At 61.7% G+C, this 18,588-nt stretch overlaps 1 protein-coding gene across 2 annotated transcripts; it reads left to right on the top strand.

Annotated features, from left to right (window-relative positions):
* Window positions 1-2,447: 2,447 nt before the first annotated feature.
* UBAC1 (UBA domain containing 1) lies at window positions 2,448-17,646 on the top strand. 2 transcript variants are annotated; one of them, XM_036306925.1, is made up of 10 exons: window positions 2,452-2,755; window positions 6,867-6,987; window positions 8,044-8,117; window positions 10,706-10,813; window positions 11,475-11,577; window positions 11,865-11,973; window positions 12,615-12,834; window positions 14,091-14,177; window positions 14,724-14,862; window positions 17,100-17,646. In XM_036306925.1, exons 1-10 carry the CDS (start codon window positions 2,618-2,620, stop codon window positions 17,213-17,215), a joined length of 1,215 nt encoding a protein of 404 aa, XP_036162818.1. In that variant the 5' UTR covers window positions 2,452-2,617; the 3' UTR covers window positions 17,216-17,646. The 2 variants fall into 2 exon arrangements, with proteins under 2 accessions (XP_036162820.1, XP_036162818.1); XM_036306927.1 differs by lacking the exon at window positions 14,091-14,177 and having other exon boundaries at window positions 2,448-2,755.
* The last annotated feature ends 942 nt before the right edge of the window (window positions 17,647-18,588 follow it).

Below are 18,588 nucleotides of genomic sequence, written 5' to 3'. Positions count from 1 at the left end.
TGACCAAGCTGCCATGTCCTCAGAGTCTGGCACCCCCCCCCGCTACCAGGCTGCCATGTCCTCAGAGTCTGGCACCCCCCGCTACCAGGCTGCCATGTCCTCAGAGTCTGGCACCCCCCCCGCTACCAGGCTGCCATGTCCTCAGAGTTTGGCACACCCCCCGCTACCAGGCTGCCATGTCCTCAGAGTCTGGCACCCCCCCCGCTACCAGGCTCCCATGTCCTCAGAGTCTGGCACCCACCCCGCTACCAGGCTGCCATGTCCTCAGAGTCTGGCACCCCCCCGCTACCAGGCTCCCAGCAGGGCCCTGGAGAGGAGCAGTGGAACCCACTGCCTAGGCCAGTGATGGCGAACCTTCTGAGCTCGGCGTGTCAGCATTTTGAAAAACCCTAACTGAACTCTGGTGCCGTGTCACATAGAGACATTTTTTGATATTTGCAACCATAGTAAAACAAAGACTTATATTTTTGATATTTATTTTATATATTTAAATGCCATTTAACAAAGAAAAATCAACCAAAAAAATGAGTTCGCGTGTCACCTCTGACACGCGTGTCATAGGTTCGCTCTCACTGTTCTAGTCAGTCCCCTGCTCCTCCCCAGTCCTCGCTGCCCCAGCAGGACACGGCTTGTCCCTGCCCTCTCGTGGCCATCTTCAGAAACTGCTAGCGGCTGCTGTTGGAGGATTGGGGCAGGGCCCCCTCACAGGGGTGGGACGCTGGCCGCAAGGAGAACCAGGGCGGGTGCCCCTGGGCCAGACTTGGAGTCCCTTTTGCCAGGAACCCTCCTGGCTGGTGGCTGCCCAGGGTCCAGGAGCTGAGTCAGTGCTCAGGCTCTTCTCAGAGACGGTGGGTGCTGGGTGGGAGCCAGGGCCGGGTGGGCTCGGCCAGCTCTCCTGGATTCAGGCCTGTGTGTTCAAGTCCCTCTCAGCAACATCCCCCTGGATGTCCCCTGCACCTCCTGGTAACCACGTGCAGGGCTGGGCCCAGCAGGCTTCCCGCCCACCTTCTCTGTGGTGGCACCGATGGTGCCCTGCCACCCCGCTGGGGGATTCCTGTCCTTCTTGGTTTTGCTCTTGTTGGCCCTGCCGGCCTGGGTCCCCTCTGTCCTCTGAGACTGTGTTGCAGTCAGCACTTCTGTCTCCAGCAGCGAGAGACCCCCATTCCCAGGAGCGCATCCTGGCCTCCAACTCGATCATTACTGTTTTCCGTGAGCAGCGGGTCTGGCTCATGGCGGCAATGAGTAAACACTAGACAAACTGAATCCGGACGTGGTTGGAAATATCGCCTGGGGAAACTGAGGGTGTGTGTATCAACTGTGTGAAGAGTAAATGCCTGGGGGTGACAGGTGCTGGGAGGGCTCCCCGTAAACTGCCAGCCCCCGGAAACAACTCATCTCTGTGTCCTGGGTCCTGTGTCCAACTCATCTCTGCTCAGTCAAGGTTCCTGAATGAGTGAAATGAGTGAGTGAAGGTTGGTCACCTGGTCGGGGTCGGGCCCCAGTGGCAGCACTGACATCTGTCACCCCGCAGAGAGGGTGTGCACAGAGGCCCTGGGCGGCTTCCACTCCTACGGGTGCCCACAGGCCGGCCGGAGTGTCGTCAGTGTCTCTGCAACCGAGCAGAGGCCAGATAGGGGAGGTTCGGAACAGACGCTGCACGGCTGACAAGGTCCCAGCTGCCACTGCTGCTGCTGGTCTGGGGAACACACTTTGAGAAACTCTGCTCAAGGCCAGTGTCTCCTAAGAGAAATACAATAGCAGCCACACACACAATTTAACGTTTTCTAGAAACCACCTCTTTAAAAAGTATAAAGAAACAGGTGAGATCAATTCAATATATTTTACTTAACCCAATACATCCAAAGTACTATTTCAAGGTGAGGTCAATATAAGAACATTAAAGTATTTAACATTGAAGATCCATAGCAGGAAGCCATGGAACAGACTGACACACCTCCATGTGGGGTTGGGGGGGCGGGGCGAGAAGAGCTAAACCAAAGAACTTATACACTTACATGCACAGCCCATGGACACCGGCAATAGGGTGGTGAAGACCTGGGAAAGGGGAGGGGCTGGAGGAGGGGGAAAAAGAGGGGGGAATGTGAGGTATCTGTAATACTATCAACAATAAAAATATATTTTAAAAAGTATTTCACATTGTTTTTTCCTCCTAACTCTCGGAGACCCGGTGTGTATTTTACAGCAAACTCAACGGTTCCGCGTGGCTAGTGGCGCTGAGCTGCAAAGCGCAAGCAAGCAGGTGCAGGAAGAAGGGAGCGGCAAGAGAACTACATCTCCCAGGAAGCTATGGGCGCATACCATGACGCAATTCCGGCGCGTCGGCGGATGCGAGACGGATGCGAAGAACCACATATCCCAGCATGCCCAGGCGCGCCCTGTGACGCACTTCCGGCGCAGCGGCAACAGCGCGCCCCCGGCGGCTCGGCAGCGGAGCAAGTCGACAGCTCAGACCGCCGCGAGTGACAGGCGGCCGGCCGACGGGGCCGGGGCGGGGCGGCGGGGCCCGCGAGCGAGCGAGCGCGCGGGAGGCCTAGCCCCGCCCCTGCCCGCCCTGCCCGGTGACCTTCAGGGCCCGAGTGGCGGCGGCGGCGGCGCGATGTTCGTGCAGGAGGAGAAGATCTTCGCGGGCAAAGTGCTGCGGCTGCACATCTGCGCGTCCGACGGCGCCGAGTGGCTGGAGGAGGCGACCGAGGACACCTCCGTGGAGCAGCTCAAGGAGCGCTGCCTCAAGCAGGTGAGGCCGGCGGGCCCCGGCCTCCGCCCTCCGCGCCTTCCCCAGCCGCCCCTCCCCGACCCCCGCGCCTCTGGGCGCCCCCGTCCCGCCCTCCCGAGCAACTTCTACGGCCCGGGAGGCGGGGGCGGACCGGGACACAGGCTGGCAGAGGGCGGGCGCCGCGGGGCAGGCCCGGCGCCCAGCAGCGTGTTGACTGGTGTCGGGAGGTTCCGGGTCCTCGGCAGCTCCCCGCGCCCGAGCAGGACGGGGGTCGCCCGGCCTTCCCCGCAGGGCCGGCCCCTTGGCGCGGCGTCGGGCTGGCTGGCCGGCCGCGGGGACCTGGCGGCGGGGTCACCTGAAACAGCGCCCGGCTGCTCGAGGCGGTCACACGGGCCGGCGGAGGCCCCAGGGGAGGTCCCCTCGCGGCCTGTGAGCGGATTCACCGGAAATGCTGCCGGCCGGCCGGCCAGCGGCCCCGGCGCTCGGGGCTGGAGGCAGTTGGCGGGCTTTGTCCGCACACTCTCCCGGGAGGGACTGGCCGCCGCAAGAGCTGCCCCCGGGCGGGTAGGTCCCGCCCTGTGCCGGGCGTTGTGCTGGACGGTGCAGTGCCCTCCGGGGTCGCCCTCCAGCCGGGACTGCCCGGAGTCACTGGCAGGTGTGGTTCTGTGGGGCCGGCGCCTCCGGCCCCCGCTGACCCCCCACCCCCACCCCAGTCTCGGCCCGGAGGAGGGGGCTGGTGCTTGAGGGGCAGGGACGTTTTGGCCACTTTCTTGGTTTTCTGCTGACCCAGTCGGTGTGTGTGTTTCATTTTTATTTTATTTTTCCCATCACCACGTATCCCTCTGTTCCCTGTTCCCCTGCACCCCTCCCTCCGCAGTCACCATGCTGCTCCGTGTGGCTTCACCCTCGAGCAACCACAGGCCAGCAGGAGGGAGAGGAGCGGGCGTCCCTGGTGCCTGGCTGAGAGCCGGCACCAATGCTGTGTCGTCCCCGCAGGAAGGAAGTTCCTCAGGGTGGGTTTGCAGCCTCACGTCCAGGGCCAGGCTCTCAGCGGGCCCCAAGCAAACCTGTGGATTCAAGGAATACATGCAGATAGGTCAGCTGTCCCGGGACGGACCGGGTGGGGAGGAGTCTGGGTAAACCCACGTGGCGTTTATTTTCACTCACTGAGGGTAGATTTATATAACTATTGTGGCCTTACTTTATGAAGGGGAACAGGAAGTGAGGGTGCTGAGTTTCAGGAGCACTTGGGGTTAATTAGGCAGCCCGTTCAGTATGATGCTAGTTATTTTGTTTCTGAGGTTGAGTATTCCAGCCAGTATTGAGATGTATCGTTTGGGATTTGGGGGGCATTGTCCTACTTTTGATTGAGATGTCATTCCAGTCTGCAGGGGGGGGGCTGTGGGGGAGGGGGGCGGGGGGGTGCGGATCTGACCCAGGGAGTGTCACGCCAAAGAAGGGCCTGCGGGCTGAGCTGTCCGTCAGAGCCCAGAGGCCTGAGGCCGCCAAGGGACTTCTCCAGCTGAGCACCTGAATGTCACCCTGGAAGCTAGCTGCTGACTGTCCTGCCGGCCGGAGGGGCAGTGAGGTGGGTGGGTGTGAGCTCAGGCTCCTCCCCCAGGGGATCCCCGGTGTGTGCTCAGCTGGTGCCCCTTTTCCTCCTCCCTCCCCTCTCCTGGGCTCTATTGCTTTATTTTTCAAAAATGTTTTTATTAATTTTAGAGAGAGAGGAATGGAGGGGGGAGAGAGAAAGAGAAACACTGACCACTTGCCTCCCGTAGGCACCCATACTGGGGACTGAACCACAACCTGGGCAGGTGCCCTCACCAGGAATCGAACCCGTGGCCTTTCGGTGCCTCGGACACACTCAGCCAAGGGAGCCACACTGGCCGGGGCTGTACTGCTTTGCTAGGGAGGGCTCTTCCCATCATCTGAAAGAAGTTAACCCCATGGTTGCCACTCCCCTTTGGTTTTACACAGACGGGGCTCCAGCCCCCCTTGCCTGGGAGTTCAGGAAGGGACAGAGGGAACCATCTTGTGCGAGGTCCGTAGGCGCTTCATTTCAGAAAATGGCCCCTGTGAGGTGCTGGGTGTGCCTGTCTGGTGAACTCCCGTGGCACTGCAGTCCGCACCGTGGCACCTGCTGGTGTGGCTGGGGCGTTTCTCGGTCACCGGAAGGAGTGTCTGCCAGTGACAAGTTACAGCAGGTGCCAGAGAAGCTCCACCTCTGCTCTGGGGAGCAGCAGGCTTGGAAGTGTCAGCCTCCCCGCCCGGCCACAGGCTCTGTGGGCGTTCCTGTGGCTGTGCCCTGGTTTGCTCACGCTTCTGACCGAGTGAAGCCCCGTGCACCGTGTGGGTGACTCGCACACGCACATACGTGTTGCTCCTGGCGTGCTCCAGGCGTGTTGCCGAGTACAGTGTTTCTCAGGAACCAGTATGAGGATTGTTTTGGAAAACTGTGCTTCACGGACTGTATTCTGAACTATATTCCCATCAACTGGCGGCACACTTAGGAATGAGAAAAAGCACACCCAGTGTTTCTGGAGGCAGAGCCTGGCTAGTTTTCTGGGCATGGATGACGGCCCCGAGGCCTCCATGGCCCCTTCTCTGTTCAGCGCTAGATGACTGGGACTTCGAGTTCCTCTGACAGTGCGGGCCCAGCGGTGCAGTGCGGGCCCAGCGGTGCAGTGCGTGTGAGGCTTTCTTCCTGCTGCTCCTCAAGCCTCCCCCGGGCCAAGAGGGAGAGGAGGAAGCTTCCTGTGGGGTCGGTCCAGCGCTAGATGACTGGGACTTCGAGTTCCAGGACCCGGGGCTGGTAGGTCCTGCGTGTTGTTGCAGCTGCCTCCAGCCTGGACAGTGCTCCCACCCTTGACTGGGGCCAGCAGGTGCTCCGAGGGCCCGGGAGGAGGGCCTGGTGCTGCTTCCTGGTGCTCATACCCCCACCTGATGGGGAAGCCACAGGGGCAAGGACATGCTCCCTCTGTGTTCGGAGCCGCAGGGTGTCAGCCCGGGCTGCAGAGACGTCTGTGGGTGCTGCCTGAAATGCCCAGGTGTGCCCACTCTGCTCAGCCGGGCTCTGCCTCAGGGAAGGGCCGCAGTTGGCAGGTGGGTGCCGTGTCTGGTGTGCCGGGTGCCCCTCTGGTGGTGCAGGTGAGCAGCTCATGCTCCCACATCTCCACGCCGGGGCTGCCAGTTTTTGCTGGCTCCTCAGGGAAGGTGAGCTGCTGGCGATCAGAAGCAGGAGAGCTCCGGACCCCCCATCCGGGGCGGCGAGGGCGCACGTCACCACAGGCCATGCCTGCTGTGTGCAGAGGCCCTGGTGGGGTTGACGGGCCTAGAAGAGGAGGGCAGGGGCCTGGGGCTGTGGCTCCAGTGCAGGGAGGGCAAGGGGCGCGTGTGCATTGGGGCACACTGCTGGTCTGTCCTGCTCCTTACGCTGTCTCCAGTGCCTTCCACAGGGGCGAGGGGCGGGTCTTCAGTGTGTCCTGTTCCCCCACTGTGTTCTGGAGTTCCAGCCCTGGTCAGTGAGCCCCACTGTGTCCCTCTGTTCTTCCAGGAGAGGCCCCCCAACAGCACCTGCAGCTTTGGGGTCTCTGGCTGTCCTTGGTGAGACAGGGTGGAGCTGCCTGCAGGTGTCTTCTCGGTCGGGATTTTCGGGCATGTGGTGGTCAGGCCCTCTGGGCCTCCCTGTGGGCCAGCTTCTCTGTGCCGCCTCTCTCTCGCTCACATTCTGTGTGAGAAAGAAAAGCAGGCACAGTCATACTCAGACCCTCAGATCCTCAGGACACAAGGGCCTGCTGTTTCCATGTTACAGTGACTCCTCAAGTCTTCCCAGACCAGAGGGAAGCAACTAGCACTGCCACTGATTGCCAGAGTGTTTCCTGTCGGCTCGTCCGTTTCAGGACCCTCAGCGGGTGGTGGGCAGGTCGCGGCCGGGGCTGGGGTGGTGGATGGATCGCGGGCCGGGGCTGGGGTGGTGGACAGATCGCGGCCGGGGCTGGGGTGGTGGCATTTCATTGCTTGGCTGGTGAGGAAGCCCGTGAGGCTCCTGTGTGGCTGTGGTCCAGGCTCTCTCTTGCTAACATTACTATTTATTTGTTTTCTGTCTTGAAATATTTGATTTTCCCCCGAGTGTGCTCATGGGAGCTTAGAAGACCCCAAAAGTGTCACCCAACACAAGCTGATCCACGCTGCTTCCAAGCGGGTGCTGAGTGACGCCAAGACCATCGCGGAGGAGAACGTCCAGGACCACGGTAAGCGCCTCGGGAGCCCTGGCGGGCGGGCCCAGAGGAGGGGCCGTCAGTGGCCACGTCCAGTCGGAGCGGGAGACCGGGTCGTCTTCTCCCTTTACTCAAACCAGCGTGCATGGCGGGATGTTTGTGAGAACCAAGGAAACTGGATGCAAACGGGCAGCGTCCGTCAGAAGGGAAAGGTGACTCCATTGTAAATCCTGTGTCGAAGCAGAACGCAGGTGTGCTGAGCGGCAGCTCCATTCAGGCTGCTGGGATGTCCGGCGGCTGCTTCAGCCCCCGGGAGCTGCTCCTCCTCTACACACCCTCTGTCGCTCACTCGCTGTTCTCTGTCCAGAGGCATTTGGGGAAGAAGCCTTGGTTTTCTTTGTTTAAAAAAAAATTTTTTTTATTGATTTCAGAGAGGAAGGGAGAGAGAGAGAGAAACATCAATGCTGAGAGAGAATCATTGATCGGGTGCCTCCTGCACACCCGACACTGGAGATCGACCCCGAAATCCAGGCATGTGCCCTGACCAGGAATCGAACTGTGACCTCCTGGTTCATAGGTTGACACTCAACCACTGAGCCACACCTGCCGGGCAAAACCTCGGTTTTCTATCTCGAAGGGTGATCTTTAAGGGATGCCCTTAAATCTGTCCTGAAAGCACTGGAAGCGTTTGCTGACCCCATCGAGTGTGGAGGTCAAGGCCAGAACCAGGTGGGAGTTGACCCCACACTGGGCTGTGGCTGAACTGACTGCACCTCCAACCTCCCAGACTTCCAGTGGCCCCTTGAAATGAGAACATTGTGCACGATTCCCACCGTTTTCTGCACGGTTGTCGGGAGGCGCTGAGTGTGCCTCCTGGGCACCGGTGACCTCTGTGACCCACAGCCGGCTCTTGCCGAGCCTGGAGCCTGTGTGTGAGCCAGGGGCATGCAGACATGGGCACTAGGGGAAGGTGGGCTGGTGTGGACGCTTGGGCAGGAGGCCCCCGGGGGAGTCCTGCTTCTCTGTCCATGGCCAGCGGCTACTTTGTGGACATGAGACCATACCAGCTTGACGGCTGTTTCTCCCTAGATGTCCTGCTGTTGGTGAAAAGGCGAGCGCCGTCTCCGCTTCCTAAGATGGCTGACGTCTCGGCCGAGGAAAAGGTGAGCCTCACAGTGGGACTGAGAGCTTTGTGAGCAAGAGCACCCCCGCCCAGCCTTCGGGGACACACGTTCTGTGTGCCAGTCGCTCACAGGCAGGCGAAGTGGGCACAAGGGGTTCTGCCTGGGCTGAGCTGAGTGACCGAGGCCTGCCCGGTTGCTGGTCACGTGACTGGCCCCGGACCACCTGGCTCTGCGTTTAGGCTGGAGCGGAGAGGAGTGTGTGGATGTTCTCGTGGTGGAGCCTACGTGCCGTGTGTGCCCCCAACCTGTGCTGACAGCTCGGGTCGCTGACCACAGCCCCACAAAACAAGGGGTACACGTGGGGTGGGGGGCACGTTCACCACTCCAGAGGGACGGGGTGAGTGTCAGCGTCCCTGAGTGAATTCCTGGAGGGCCTGGTGCCTGTCTGATCTGCATCTTGGGGCAGAACCCGAGGTCCCTGGGATTCGCATGCACCTGCGCCTTCGCTCTGGGACCTCAACTCACAGGCGTGCACAGCCGCCCGAAGCTGCGTGGTGCGTGCAGGAGGCTGGTACACGTGGTCCCTGTCCAGACCTGTGCCTGGTGCCAAGCCATTAACTTCACAGCTTTTCCTTCCTTATCTTCAGACACAGAGTTTCTTATTCACGCTCTGAAGTGCTGGGGAGAGCATTCACTGGGAGGAAGCTGGCCGACGAGACTGGGCATGGGGCCGGGAGGGCACGGCACTGCTGCAGGGTCTCCTGGGAGGGCGGCGAGGGAGGGGCCCTCTGGGTGGCCCTTCTTATCTGCCAGCACAGCCGGCCACTGCAGGACGCTCAGCCCATCTCTGGGAGACAGGCCTGGGCCTGCCTCTGCCTGCGGGTCTGCCACGTCGGGAGCTGTGGGCGGACGGCCATCCTCAGCCTCCGCCAGCTCTGCCACTTGCAGCCCCTTTCTCTGCATGAACGCTGTGATGTTGGTATGTTTCATGGGTTGTTATTTGTTTTAAGTGGACAGCAGGCTTTGTAGAAGTCCCATAGTGCCATGAATCTCCTCGGAAGGGTCGCCTGCTCCCCGCCTGCCAGGCATCCTGGAGGCCACAGCCTCGGACCTCATTCACCTGTTCCCGTAACGCTCCCCCAGCTCCACCCACGCGATCGGTGTCACCCTGTTGGCTCCAGAAGATCTGGTCCCCCCACCCCTGGGGTCAGATCACGGCTCTCTGAAGCAGTCAGGTCTGTCAGTGCTGTCAGTAGCCCCTCTTCCGTCCGAGTAAACGCCCCAGGTCACCCTGTCATGCAGCCCCTCTTCCTAGCGCCAGGAGCTGCCTCGTCGTTTTGTCTGGTTCCTACAGGCCTATCACTGATTTTCCACTTCCTCACCAGAACTGATAAACCCCTCTGAAAGCGGGGTCCCGAGGGTGAGGGTTCCCAGGGGGTGCCCTCCAGGTCGTCTGCTCCAGCTGCTTCCAGGCCTGTGTGCAGCCCGGCCTTCCCCTCCCCCATCAGACCCTCCTGTGTCAGGGCCTCTGAGCCTCTAGGTCTGCGTCTGCGTCCGGTTGCACCGGTTCCACCAATCAGTGTCCAGACTTCCCAGCAAAACCGCGACTCCCAGGCTGCCAGGTCCACGTCTGGTGGCTCACAGTTGAGGGGCTGAGGCGCCGACTCCTTCATAGCGTCAGCCGGGGCTGCTCTCAGCTCCTGGGGCTCCTGTGTGCCTGCCACACAGCCCCATATCCTCAGAGAGGCAGCAGTGTCTCCTGGGCTGCCTCCCTCTGGCCCAAGGCCAGCCTGGTTAGGTCGGGCCCACCAATGGGCACCGTCTTTATTTTTTTATTTTTGTTAAATATATTTGTATTGATTTCAGAGAGGAAGGGAGAGGGAAAGAGAGATAGAAACATCAATGATGAGAGAGAATCGTTGATTGACTGCTTCTTGTATGTCCACTACTGGGGATTGAGCCCACAACCTGGGCCTGTGCCCTTGACTGGAATCGAACCCGGGACCCTTCAGTCCGCAGGCCGATGCTCTATCCACTGAGCCAAACCGGCCAGGGCCGGGCACCTTTTCTTAAAGTGGCTGTGCCGTGGGACAGACCGGCCCAGAGTGAGCTCGTCCTGCTCAGGCCGGCATTGGGGTGAGAAGCTGGTGGAGGAGCTCGTCCTGCCCTGCGGTGCCCCTGCCCCCGGCCTGGCCGCGGGGGCTGCTCCCTCCGCAGCGCTCGGTCCCGGTCTGAGTGAGTCGGTGCCGTCGCTCCGGTTCGCTTCCTGCCCTATTTTTCTCATCAGCTCTGCCGTCTGTTCCTTTTTCCTTGCGTGGGGGGCGGGTCAGAAGGAGCAAAAGGTGCGTTTCCCGTGGCTCGTGGGACCCAGTTCTGTGTTCCTCAGGGGCTGGCCGCTCCCCAGCCCGAGGGGCCACGGGGGGTGTCTGCGCCGCCCTGTCCTGCCACGGCGCTGGCGTCCTGAACGGCATGTGGTCTGTTTGTGGGGGTGGCCCAGAGCCCTCCGGAACCTTCTCCAGCTCCCAGCGCGGACCCACTGTCCCGGGTCAGGCTCTGTCCGTCCCACCTGCGTGGTGTTGCCACTGTTCCCTCGCACTCACTCTGACTCTGGTTCCGTCTCTGTGTAGAAGAAACAAGAGCAGAAAGCCCCCGACAGAGACGCCATCGCCCGAGCCACGGCCGGCCTGCCCTCCTGCAACATGGACCGGGCCGTGGCGCAGACCAGCCTCCGAGATGTGAGCGCCGCTGGGGGGGGGGGGGGGGGGCGGGTCCTCGTCACCACTGGGGGGGAAGGGGGAGGGGGCGGGGGGAGGGGGGCGGGTCCTCGTCACCACTGGGGGGGGAAGGGGGGCGGGGGGAGGGGAGGCGAGTCCTCGTCACCACTGGGGGAGGCTGGGTGACAGGGACACTGGAACTCGGGGTACTTTTTGCAACTTTTCTGTAAACCTCAAGTTTTTTGAAGTAAAAGTTTTCAAAGACACGAAGGCGGGCTGGCAGGATGGGTGCTTCCGTGCCCGAGTTTTGTCCCGAGTTCGGCAGGAGCCTAGACGAGGTCTGACAGGGTCTCGGGGACTTCGCCTTGGAAGTTGTAAGTGAGGGAGCAGCGCCTTCCTCTGGGCGTGCCCGGCCCTCGGGTGCCTGTGCCCTGCAGCGTGGGCGCCCTGTCGATCCCGTCTCGGCACTGCCACAGCCCTGGCACTGTCTCCCCTGGGCGTGTCCCCACGTGGGGTCTCACACGGTGGCTGAGGCTGGCTGTGGGAAGGGACGGCCGGTTCCCCGTCCCGTCCAAGGTACAGGTCCCAGTGACGGGACGCTGCTCCCGTGTCACAGCCCTTCCCCCTCCGCTCAGCCTGAGACACCTCTCCCTGCTCACCCTCTCCCCGCCCTTCCCTGCAGTTCCAGACGGAGCTGCGGAAGATCCTGCTGTCCCTCATCGAGGTGGCGCAGAAGCTGCTGGCGCTGAGCCCGGGAGCCGTGGAGCTGTTTACGAAGGCCAACGGTGCGTGCAAGCGGGTGGCGTGTGCCCACGCCCGCGTCTGCTCCCCACAGCCTGAAGCTGAAGCTGCCGGGCTGCTGTCTGTGCTCAGTAGACGTGGGCGGGGAACTCTCACCCACCTTCCTGCTCCTACAAGAGAGCTGACGGGCGCCTCAGGTGACCCAGGGCCCAGCAGAGTCGCCACCAACCCCTGGGGCTCAGATGAGGCCCTAGAGCTCCAGGGGGTGCCTGGGAAGCACCCCTCGTGGGCGGCCCTGCCAGGCCCCTCACCGGCCACATGTCGCCCACAGCGATGCTGGATGAGGACGAGGAGGAGCGGGTGGACGAGACGGCCCTGCGGCAGCTCACGGAGATGGGCTTCCCCGAGAGCAGGGCTGTGAAGGCGCTTCGGCTGAACCAGTACGTGGGGCCCGCCCGGGGCTGATTGAGGGTCTGCCCTGCGGTGACTCCCTGTCCCACACGCCCTGAGTCGGGTCCCATGTGTGAGTTAATTCAAAGTGGTGCTTTAACGCCTGCCCTGCAGTCACTGGCCTGGCACCACGTGTGTGGGTCAGAACGCGGCTCGCTCTGGGGAGACAGCCTTCCTTCGTGCGTGGGGAGGGGGGCACCCCAGGGGGAGGCCGTGTGGTCGCTAACAGTCCTGCAGCTCCCATCTCTGGTTATGTGTCCTTGTGGATGTCAGAGCTGAGACGGTTGTCAGCCAGAGGACGGGCGCCCCAGGGGGAGGCCGTGTGGTCGCTAACTGTCCTCAGTCCCTGTCTCTGGTTACGTGTCCTCGTGGACGTCAGAGCTGAACGGTCCGTCAGCCAGAGGACGGCCGTGGCCACCTTCCTCTTCCCTGGTCCTGAGCCCTCGGGCTCCGGTTGCTCGCAAAGTGGGTTCTGTGGCCTGGCCCCCACTGGCCTGAGTGAAGGTCCTCACCGCAGGGGGTCGGCAGCGCCTGCTCGAGGCCTCCCCCCATTGCGGGGCTTTTCCTGACGGGAAGGAAAGGGCCTCGGGACCCCTGGACGTGTTGGAAGGAAAGGCTTCTTACCTTTCAGCATGTCGGTTCCCCAAGCCATGGAGTGGCTGATTGAGCACGCGGACGACCCCGCCATAGACACGCCGCTTCCAGGCCACACCTCGCCGGGTACCACGGGGGCTGAAGCTTCGGCCGAGGCTGCTGCCGGCTCCAGTGAGGACGATGAGGAGGCCAGAGACGAGCTCACAGAAATCTTCAAGAAGATCCGAAGGAAAAGGGCATTTCGGGCTGATGCTCGGGTACGTGTCCTGCCAGGGAGACCCGCCGCTGTCCCCTTGGGTGGCATTGCCTGGGCCACGCGCTGAGCCGAGCTGCCAGCCCTGGGGCCGCCCTCAGTCCTCACTGGGCCCCGGAGGCCGTTTCCTCTGAGCAGCCAGTCAGCACATCTGCCACCTGCTGAACCCACAGCAGGTCCTTGTCGCGTAACCAGGGCCTGTGAGCCGTCAGTGTTCCTCCTAGAGCAGTTGTAAAGGAGGGGCGGGGTCTGAAGGCTGGGCGTCGGCCTCTCCCTGATCTGTCCAGTCGGGGGAAGGTCCAGCAAGTGTGCCGTGTGCAGACGGGCAGCCCTGGTGCCAGGACCCTGCCCGGTGCTCCCGTGAGAATGGGGGGCGTCCCTGTGTCACCGCCGGGACGTTTGGGCATCTCTTCCCGGCCGAGATGGAGGACAGTCTATGACGTTAGTGGAAGCGGCCACCCTGTCCTGATTCAGCAGTGGGTTCCTGGTGATTGTGCGCGACTCTGATGACTTCTCCGGTCATTCATGGTGGGCCTGGAGCTAGGAGGGGCCAGAGAGCCAGTGAAGAGCCTGGGAGGGGGAAATGCTGGCTGATGGCTGCGGCTGGTGTGGCTCCGTGGTTGCGCATCATCCTGTGCACCGAGGGGTCAGGTTCCCGGTCGGGGGCACAGGCCCGGGTTGTGGGCTCGATCCCCAGGAGGGGATCGTTGATGTTTGGGTCTCTCTCTGTTCCTCTCCCTTCCTTTCTCTAAAATCAAGAAAAACGTATGTAAAGAAAACAGTGTCTTGTGAGCTCACAGAGCAGGTGGGCTCCGCAGGCTCTTTCCCGAGTTCTCTGGAGCCTCTGACGCCCAGGCCAGGCCAGCGCGCCGCCAAGGCCACCCCACACGGCAGCACCTGTGCCCACAGGCCCAGCGCGTCAGACCATAACGTGGGGGCAGTCGAAAGTGAGGACGTTAGGGCCCGCCTGGGTGGTGAGACGGTTGTACCCTGACAACCACGGAGCTCACCGAGGGCTCTGAGGCGAGCCTGGCCCCTCTGGCCCTGGGGTGAGTGGCGTCCCATCCCCGCGGTCTGTCCCCAGGGCAGGCGCCCTCCGCCTTCCTGGCCTTGTCCCTCAGTGTCAGGAAGCCTGTGAGGAGACAGCTGTGAAGTGGACCGTGGTGCTGGGTGAAGCCCTCTGCTAAGTTAGCCCGTGGACCGGGTCCACACGTCCCGGGTCCCAGTGCACGGCATTGAGGGCCTGTGGCTTCTTCTTAGGCCGTCATTTCCCTCATGGAGATGGGCTTCGACGAGAAGGAGGTGATGGACGCCCTGAGAGTGAGCAACAACCAGCAGAGCGCTGCTGTGAGTACAGGGGCAGGGGCCGCGGGGGCGCCCCGTGTCGGCAGGCTCCTGGGGGGCTCGCAGGCAGGCCGCTGTTTCGCTTTTAAAGTGAGACAGTGGGTAGATTCTAATTGTATGAAAAATTTAAGTACTCGGGATTCTGGGCACTAGCCCATTCGCTTTGTTAGACAAGTTCTGAACTGGGTCCCGTTCAGCGAACACCCTGGCTGCTGACGGCACTGCCCGGGGTGTCTCAGCGGTGGCGGCTCGTCCCTTCGGGTGGCAGAGCCAGCGGTCACATGAGTCGGTCAGGGGAATGCTCACGCCCCAGGCCACCTCCCCAGTGTCCGCATTTCTTTCTCTCCTCCCAGCACTCGGGCAGGCGCTGCACCCGTTCAGCAACGGGGGGTGGGGGTGGGGGGTGCCCGCGCTTAGAAGGCCGGTCGGGTCCTCCCTCCTACAGCGCCCCGCGTCGGGGCTTTGCTTTCCCAGGAAGGCCCTCCCAGTCAGCGCGGGGCCTGTTGGGTGGTGACCGTCCAGGGCTGACAGCTGTGCTTTTGCTTGCAGTGCGAGTGGCTGCTGGGGGACCGGAAGCCCTCCCCGGAGGAGCTGGACAAGGGCATCGACCCCAACAGCCCCCTCTTCCAAGCCATCCTGGATAACCCCGTTGTGCAGCTGGGCCTCACCAACCCCAAAACACTGCTCGGTATGTGTGCCTCCCCTACACTGCCCATGAGACCCGCCCAGAATACCCAGATGTTCCTGTGTGATAGACGCCGCAGCCCAGCCCAGAGCCGTCCCTGCGCACGTGGGCCCTCCGTGTGCTGCTGCCTGCATCACTGGGGCCGGGATCGGGCTCTGCTCGTGGTGGACCAGCTCCTGTGCGCTGACCCCCACACTCTGAAAACCTGCACAGTGGTCCTCCAGGTGCAGGGGAGGGCACCCCCAGCACAGTGGGTCCTCCAGGTGCAGGGGAACTAATAAGCTTGCACCTTGCCTTCAGCTTAAAAAAACACTGTATTTAAAAAGCCAAGAGCATTCCAGGCCCTCAGAGCCACTGGGCGCCCTCCCTACAGAGCGCCCAGGTCCTCGGCTCTGCTGTTTCTGGACGTGTTGTCACGTGTGCATTGTCCAGGCAGCCTGCGTGCAGTGCCTGCTGTGTGAGTGGAACGCGTCTGGGCCCACCTGGCTGTAGGCACTCAGTCTCCTCGAGCCAAGCCCTTCCTGAAGCCAGGGCACCATGACTCCGGCTCCGTTCTGCTCTTGGCCCGGGGCGGGGGGTGAGGTGGGGGTGAAGGGGCTCACACGGCCCCTGTCAGGGCTACCCTGCTCATTCTCATGCCCGCCCTCCGGGGCACACACAGGTGTCTGGGCAGGGACCTAGGGCCGGGCATGTGCGTGCAGGGCGTGTGCTGCGGGAGGAGGGTGCAGCGCTCAGAACCCCGTGCTCCCCAACACATGGGAGGGCACTGGTTGCCCGGCAGGCCCAGGTGCTTGTGGTCGTTGCCGTCTCCCTGACCCTCAAGGCCGAGCCCCCCTGGAGGCCAGCACTCCCAGGCCCTCGGCCCCGAAAGGCCATCAGCTCGATTTTGGCTTCTCTCTCTGGCTGGTTGTTCTCCTTGTTCCCCCGGGAGCTCCTCTTGGTCTTACCGGCCCCACCTTCCTCACTCCCACGGACGCAGGTCCTGGGTCCAGTGCAGTTGGCTGTGTCTGTCTCGATGACACGAAGCCCTGTGGTCCAGGGTCGGGAAGGTGTGGAGAGGGGGGCGGGGCTTCTCTGTACACAGGTCTGCACTCAGTGAGCGTCTTGCTGAGCTCATCTCTGTGCTCTGTGTAGACCCTGGTCCTGCCCTGGAGCACCTCCGGCTCCCCTCCCCTGACGGGGACACGGCCTGGCTCTCCCAGCCTCTGCGGAAGGGCTTTGAGGCTGCGACCAGCCACGGGTCGTTGGTGATTTTCACGATATACTTGGTTGGGTTAAGGAGGTCCCTCCCCCCAGTTTGGGTGCTGAGCTTGGAGCCCCGAAAGCACCTCCGTTTCGCCTCTCTTTCCCTCTGTGCGACCTCACGAGGGTTTACTTTGTGGCTCCAGGTCCGTGGACCTGAGCTGGGCTCTGCGCCCCAGCACACGGCTTCCCTCAGGCTCCTGTTCAGACTTGCCTGATACTTTTGCTTATTTATATTTTAAAACAATTTTATTTCATTTTTTAAACCTGAGAACACATTTATTGATTTGAGGGGGGAGCGCGGGCAGTCACTGGGGGACAGGGTCTGACCCATCTCCCGGGGCCAGGGCTGCTGTGGCCCAGAGCTTTTGCTGGAGGCACCTGTGGTTGTGGAGAAAACAGTTTTGCAAAACCTAAGGCCAGAGTTCTCGTGTTAAAGAGCTGCCCAGGCGCCTTGTTAAGTGCTGTTTCTTTAAAGTCACCTTCTTGAGATGGACACTTACAGTTCTCCAGCGTGCGACAATGTCTTTATATGTAAGTCCTTGCCGCATCTGATTGGAACTGGAATTACTGAGTCACGGCCTGACTATTTTTAAGATTCCTGGTAGCTGTTGCCAAATTGCTTTCCAGACTTGGAGTCCGGTGAGCACACAGGCCCGGGCTCCCTGCAGAGCTGGGTTGCTGCCCTCTGACCTCAGAGCTGCTGGTGTGACAGCAGGTCAGACAGTGTGGTGGGGCCGGGGGTCTCGGTGGGTACCCAGCCTGCGTCTATACTAAGAAGCTGTGGAGATTTTCTCCAGCGCGTGCACGCGTGTGTGTGTTGGGTGTGCTCATGTGTGTGCACATTTATGCATGTGTACACATTGTGTACACGTGTTGTGTGTGCGAGTGTGCACACGTGGGTGCACGTGCATATGAGTGTGAACACATTGCGTGTGCGTGCATGTGTGTGCGCGTGGAGGGGCAGCTGCTCATTCCTCCTGGCTCTGTCCCCACAGCGTTTGAGGACATGCTTGAGAACCCCCTGAACAGCACCCAGTGGATGAACGACCCAGAGACGGGGCCGGTCATGCTGCAGATCTCCAGGATCTTCCAAACCATGAACCGCACGTAGGCGGCGCCTGCGTCTCCACTGCCCCAGCGGCCCCGGGGAGGGGCCCTTGTAACTCTCAGCCAGTTGTGGACAGTGTGAAGACCCTGGCTCTGTGGGCTGAGAGGGGTGGGGCCAGGGCTGGAGGGGCTTCTGCCCTGCCCCCACCCCCTACCCCCACCCCCAACCCCTGCACCAGCCCTGATTGTCCTGCTTTGACCTCACTGCGGAGATGCTCTGTACAGTGTTCACAGACCTGGGGCTGTGCGGGAGGTGTGCCCTGGGGCCCCTTTGGGTTCCTGAAACCTACTTGACCGGCCCGTGGGCGCGGCTCTCCCGTCACCTACCCTTTGGAGGTCGCATGTTCCAGCCCAGTGTTAGCACAGGCACTCGGTCAGGCAGAGGGTTCAGGGCGACTTCCTTCCACGAATAAACTCCCTCCTGCCTTCTCCGCAGCCTGGTCATCATTCATACCAGCAAGGGGCACGTTTGCCTTTTAGTGCAGCTCGCGCACTCACACTCACCTGGGCGCTCGGTGCCGCCACTTCAACGTTGGGTTGGCCGAACCTCGTGTTTTCATTGTCCTTGAGGTCCCTGGAGCCGGGTGCCCAACCCAGGCCTGCGATGGCAGGGTTGAAGCATCGCCCGGCTGCCTCTGGCCACTTTCTTTTTTTAAATTTAATTTATTGATTTCAGAGAGGGGTAGCGAGAGAGGTAGCGAGAGAGGCAGTGAGAGAGGGGTAGCGAGAAAGCATGCGAGAGAGCGAGCAAGAGGAACATCGGGTTGTTTTCACTCCCTCAGGCATTCAGTGGCTGACTCCTCTAGGGCCCTGACCAGGGATTGAAGTTCAACTTGGGAGCATCTGGACGATGTTCCAACCAACTGGCCTTGGCCGGAGCTGGCCACTTTTTAAAGAAACTACCCATAACTTAGAATGAGAAAGCAAGTCTCCCCTTTTTTGAATCTGCTCATTTCTTACTGCTGAGAGGAGTTGGTTGTCAGGTGTGTTTTTAAGCTGGTCTTTGGGAGCAGTCGCACCTGCCCACCTGCTCTCAGGGAGCCCGGGCTGGGTGCTCACCCCCTCCACTGAGCGAGGATGTGCAGCCTCGTGAAGACAGATGCCCTGAAGCAGTGGCAGAGAGAGCTGCGCAGGCGGTTTTCTGCTGTGTCTGTTTCCTCCTGGGCACTGCCTTGCCTGCGGGGCGGCGGGTAGCGGGGGGGGGGGGGGGGGGGGGGGAGGGGGGGGAGGGGGGCTACAGCCCCGACCTGCACGGCCCGGGGGCTCGGTGCTTCTCAGACTGGAGAAGCAGGCCTGGAGGGGCCTAAACAGCATTGCTGCCTGGGGGCGGCCAGTCCCCAGCAAGACAGGCCCGTGGGCGCCCAGGCAGCCGCTTTT

This window comes from Myotis myotis, unplaced genomic scaffold (assembly GCF_014108235.1).
Source record: "Myotis myotis isolate mMyoMyo1 unplaced genomic scaffold, mMyoMyo1.p scaffold_m19_p_44, whole genome shotgun sequence".
NCBI classification, from domain to species: domain Eukaryota; kingdom Metazoa; phylum Chordata; class Mammalia; order Chiroptera; family Vespertilionidae; genus Myotis; species Myotis myotis.
Note: the sequence above shows the minus strand (reverse complement) of the source record. Positions and strands in the feature narration are given on the sequence as shown.

What these genes read in the sequence shown, in the direction of transcription:
- UBAC1 (XM_036306925.1), top strand. Translation starts at nt 2,618, where the DNA reads ATGTTCGTGCAGGAGGAGAAGATCTTCGCGGGCAAAGTGCTGCGGCTG. An exon ending in GGAGAACGTCCAGGACCACG is followed by an intron (nt 6,988 to 8,043) that starts GTAAGCGCCTCG and finishes GTTTCTCCCTAG; the next exon opens with ATGTCCTGCTGTTGGTGAAA. An exon ending in ACAACCAGCAGAGCGCTGCT is followed by an intron (nt 14,178 to 14,723) that starts GTGAGTACAGGG and finishes TTTTGCTTGCAG; the next exon opens with TGCGAGTGGCTGCTGGGGGA.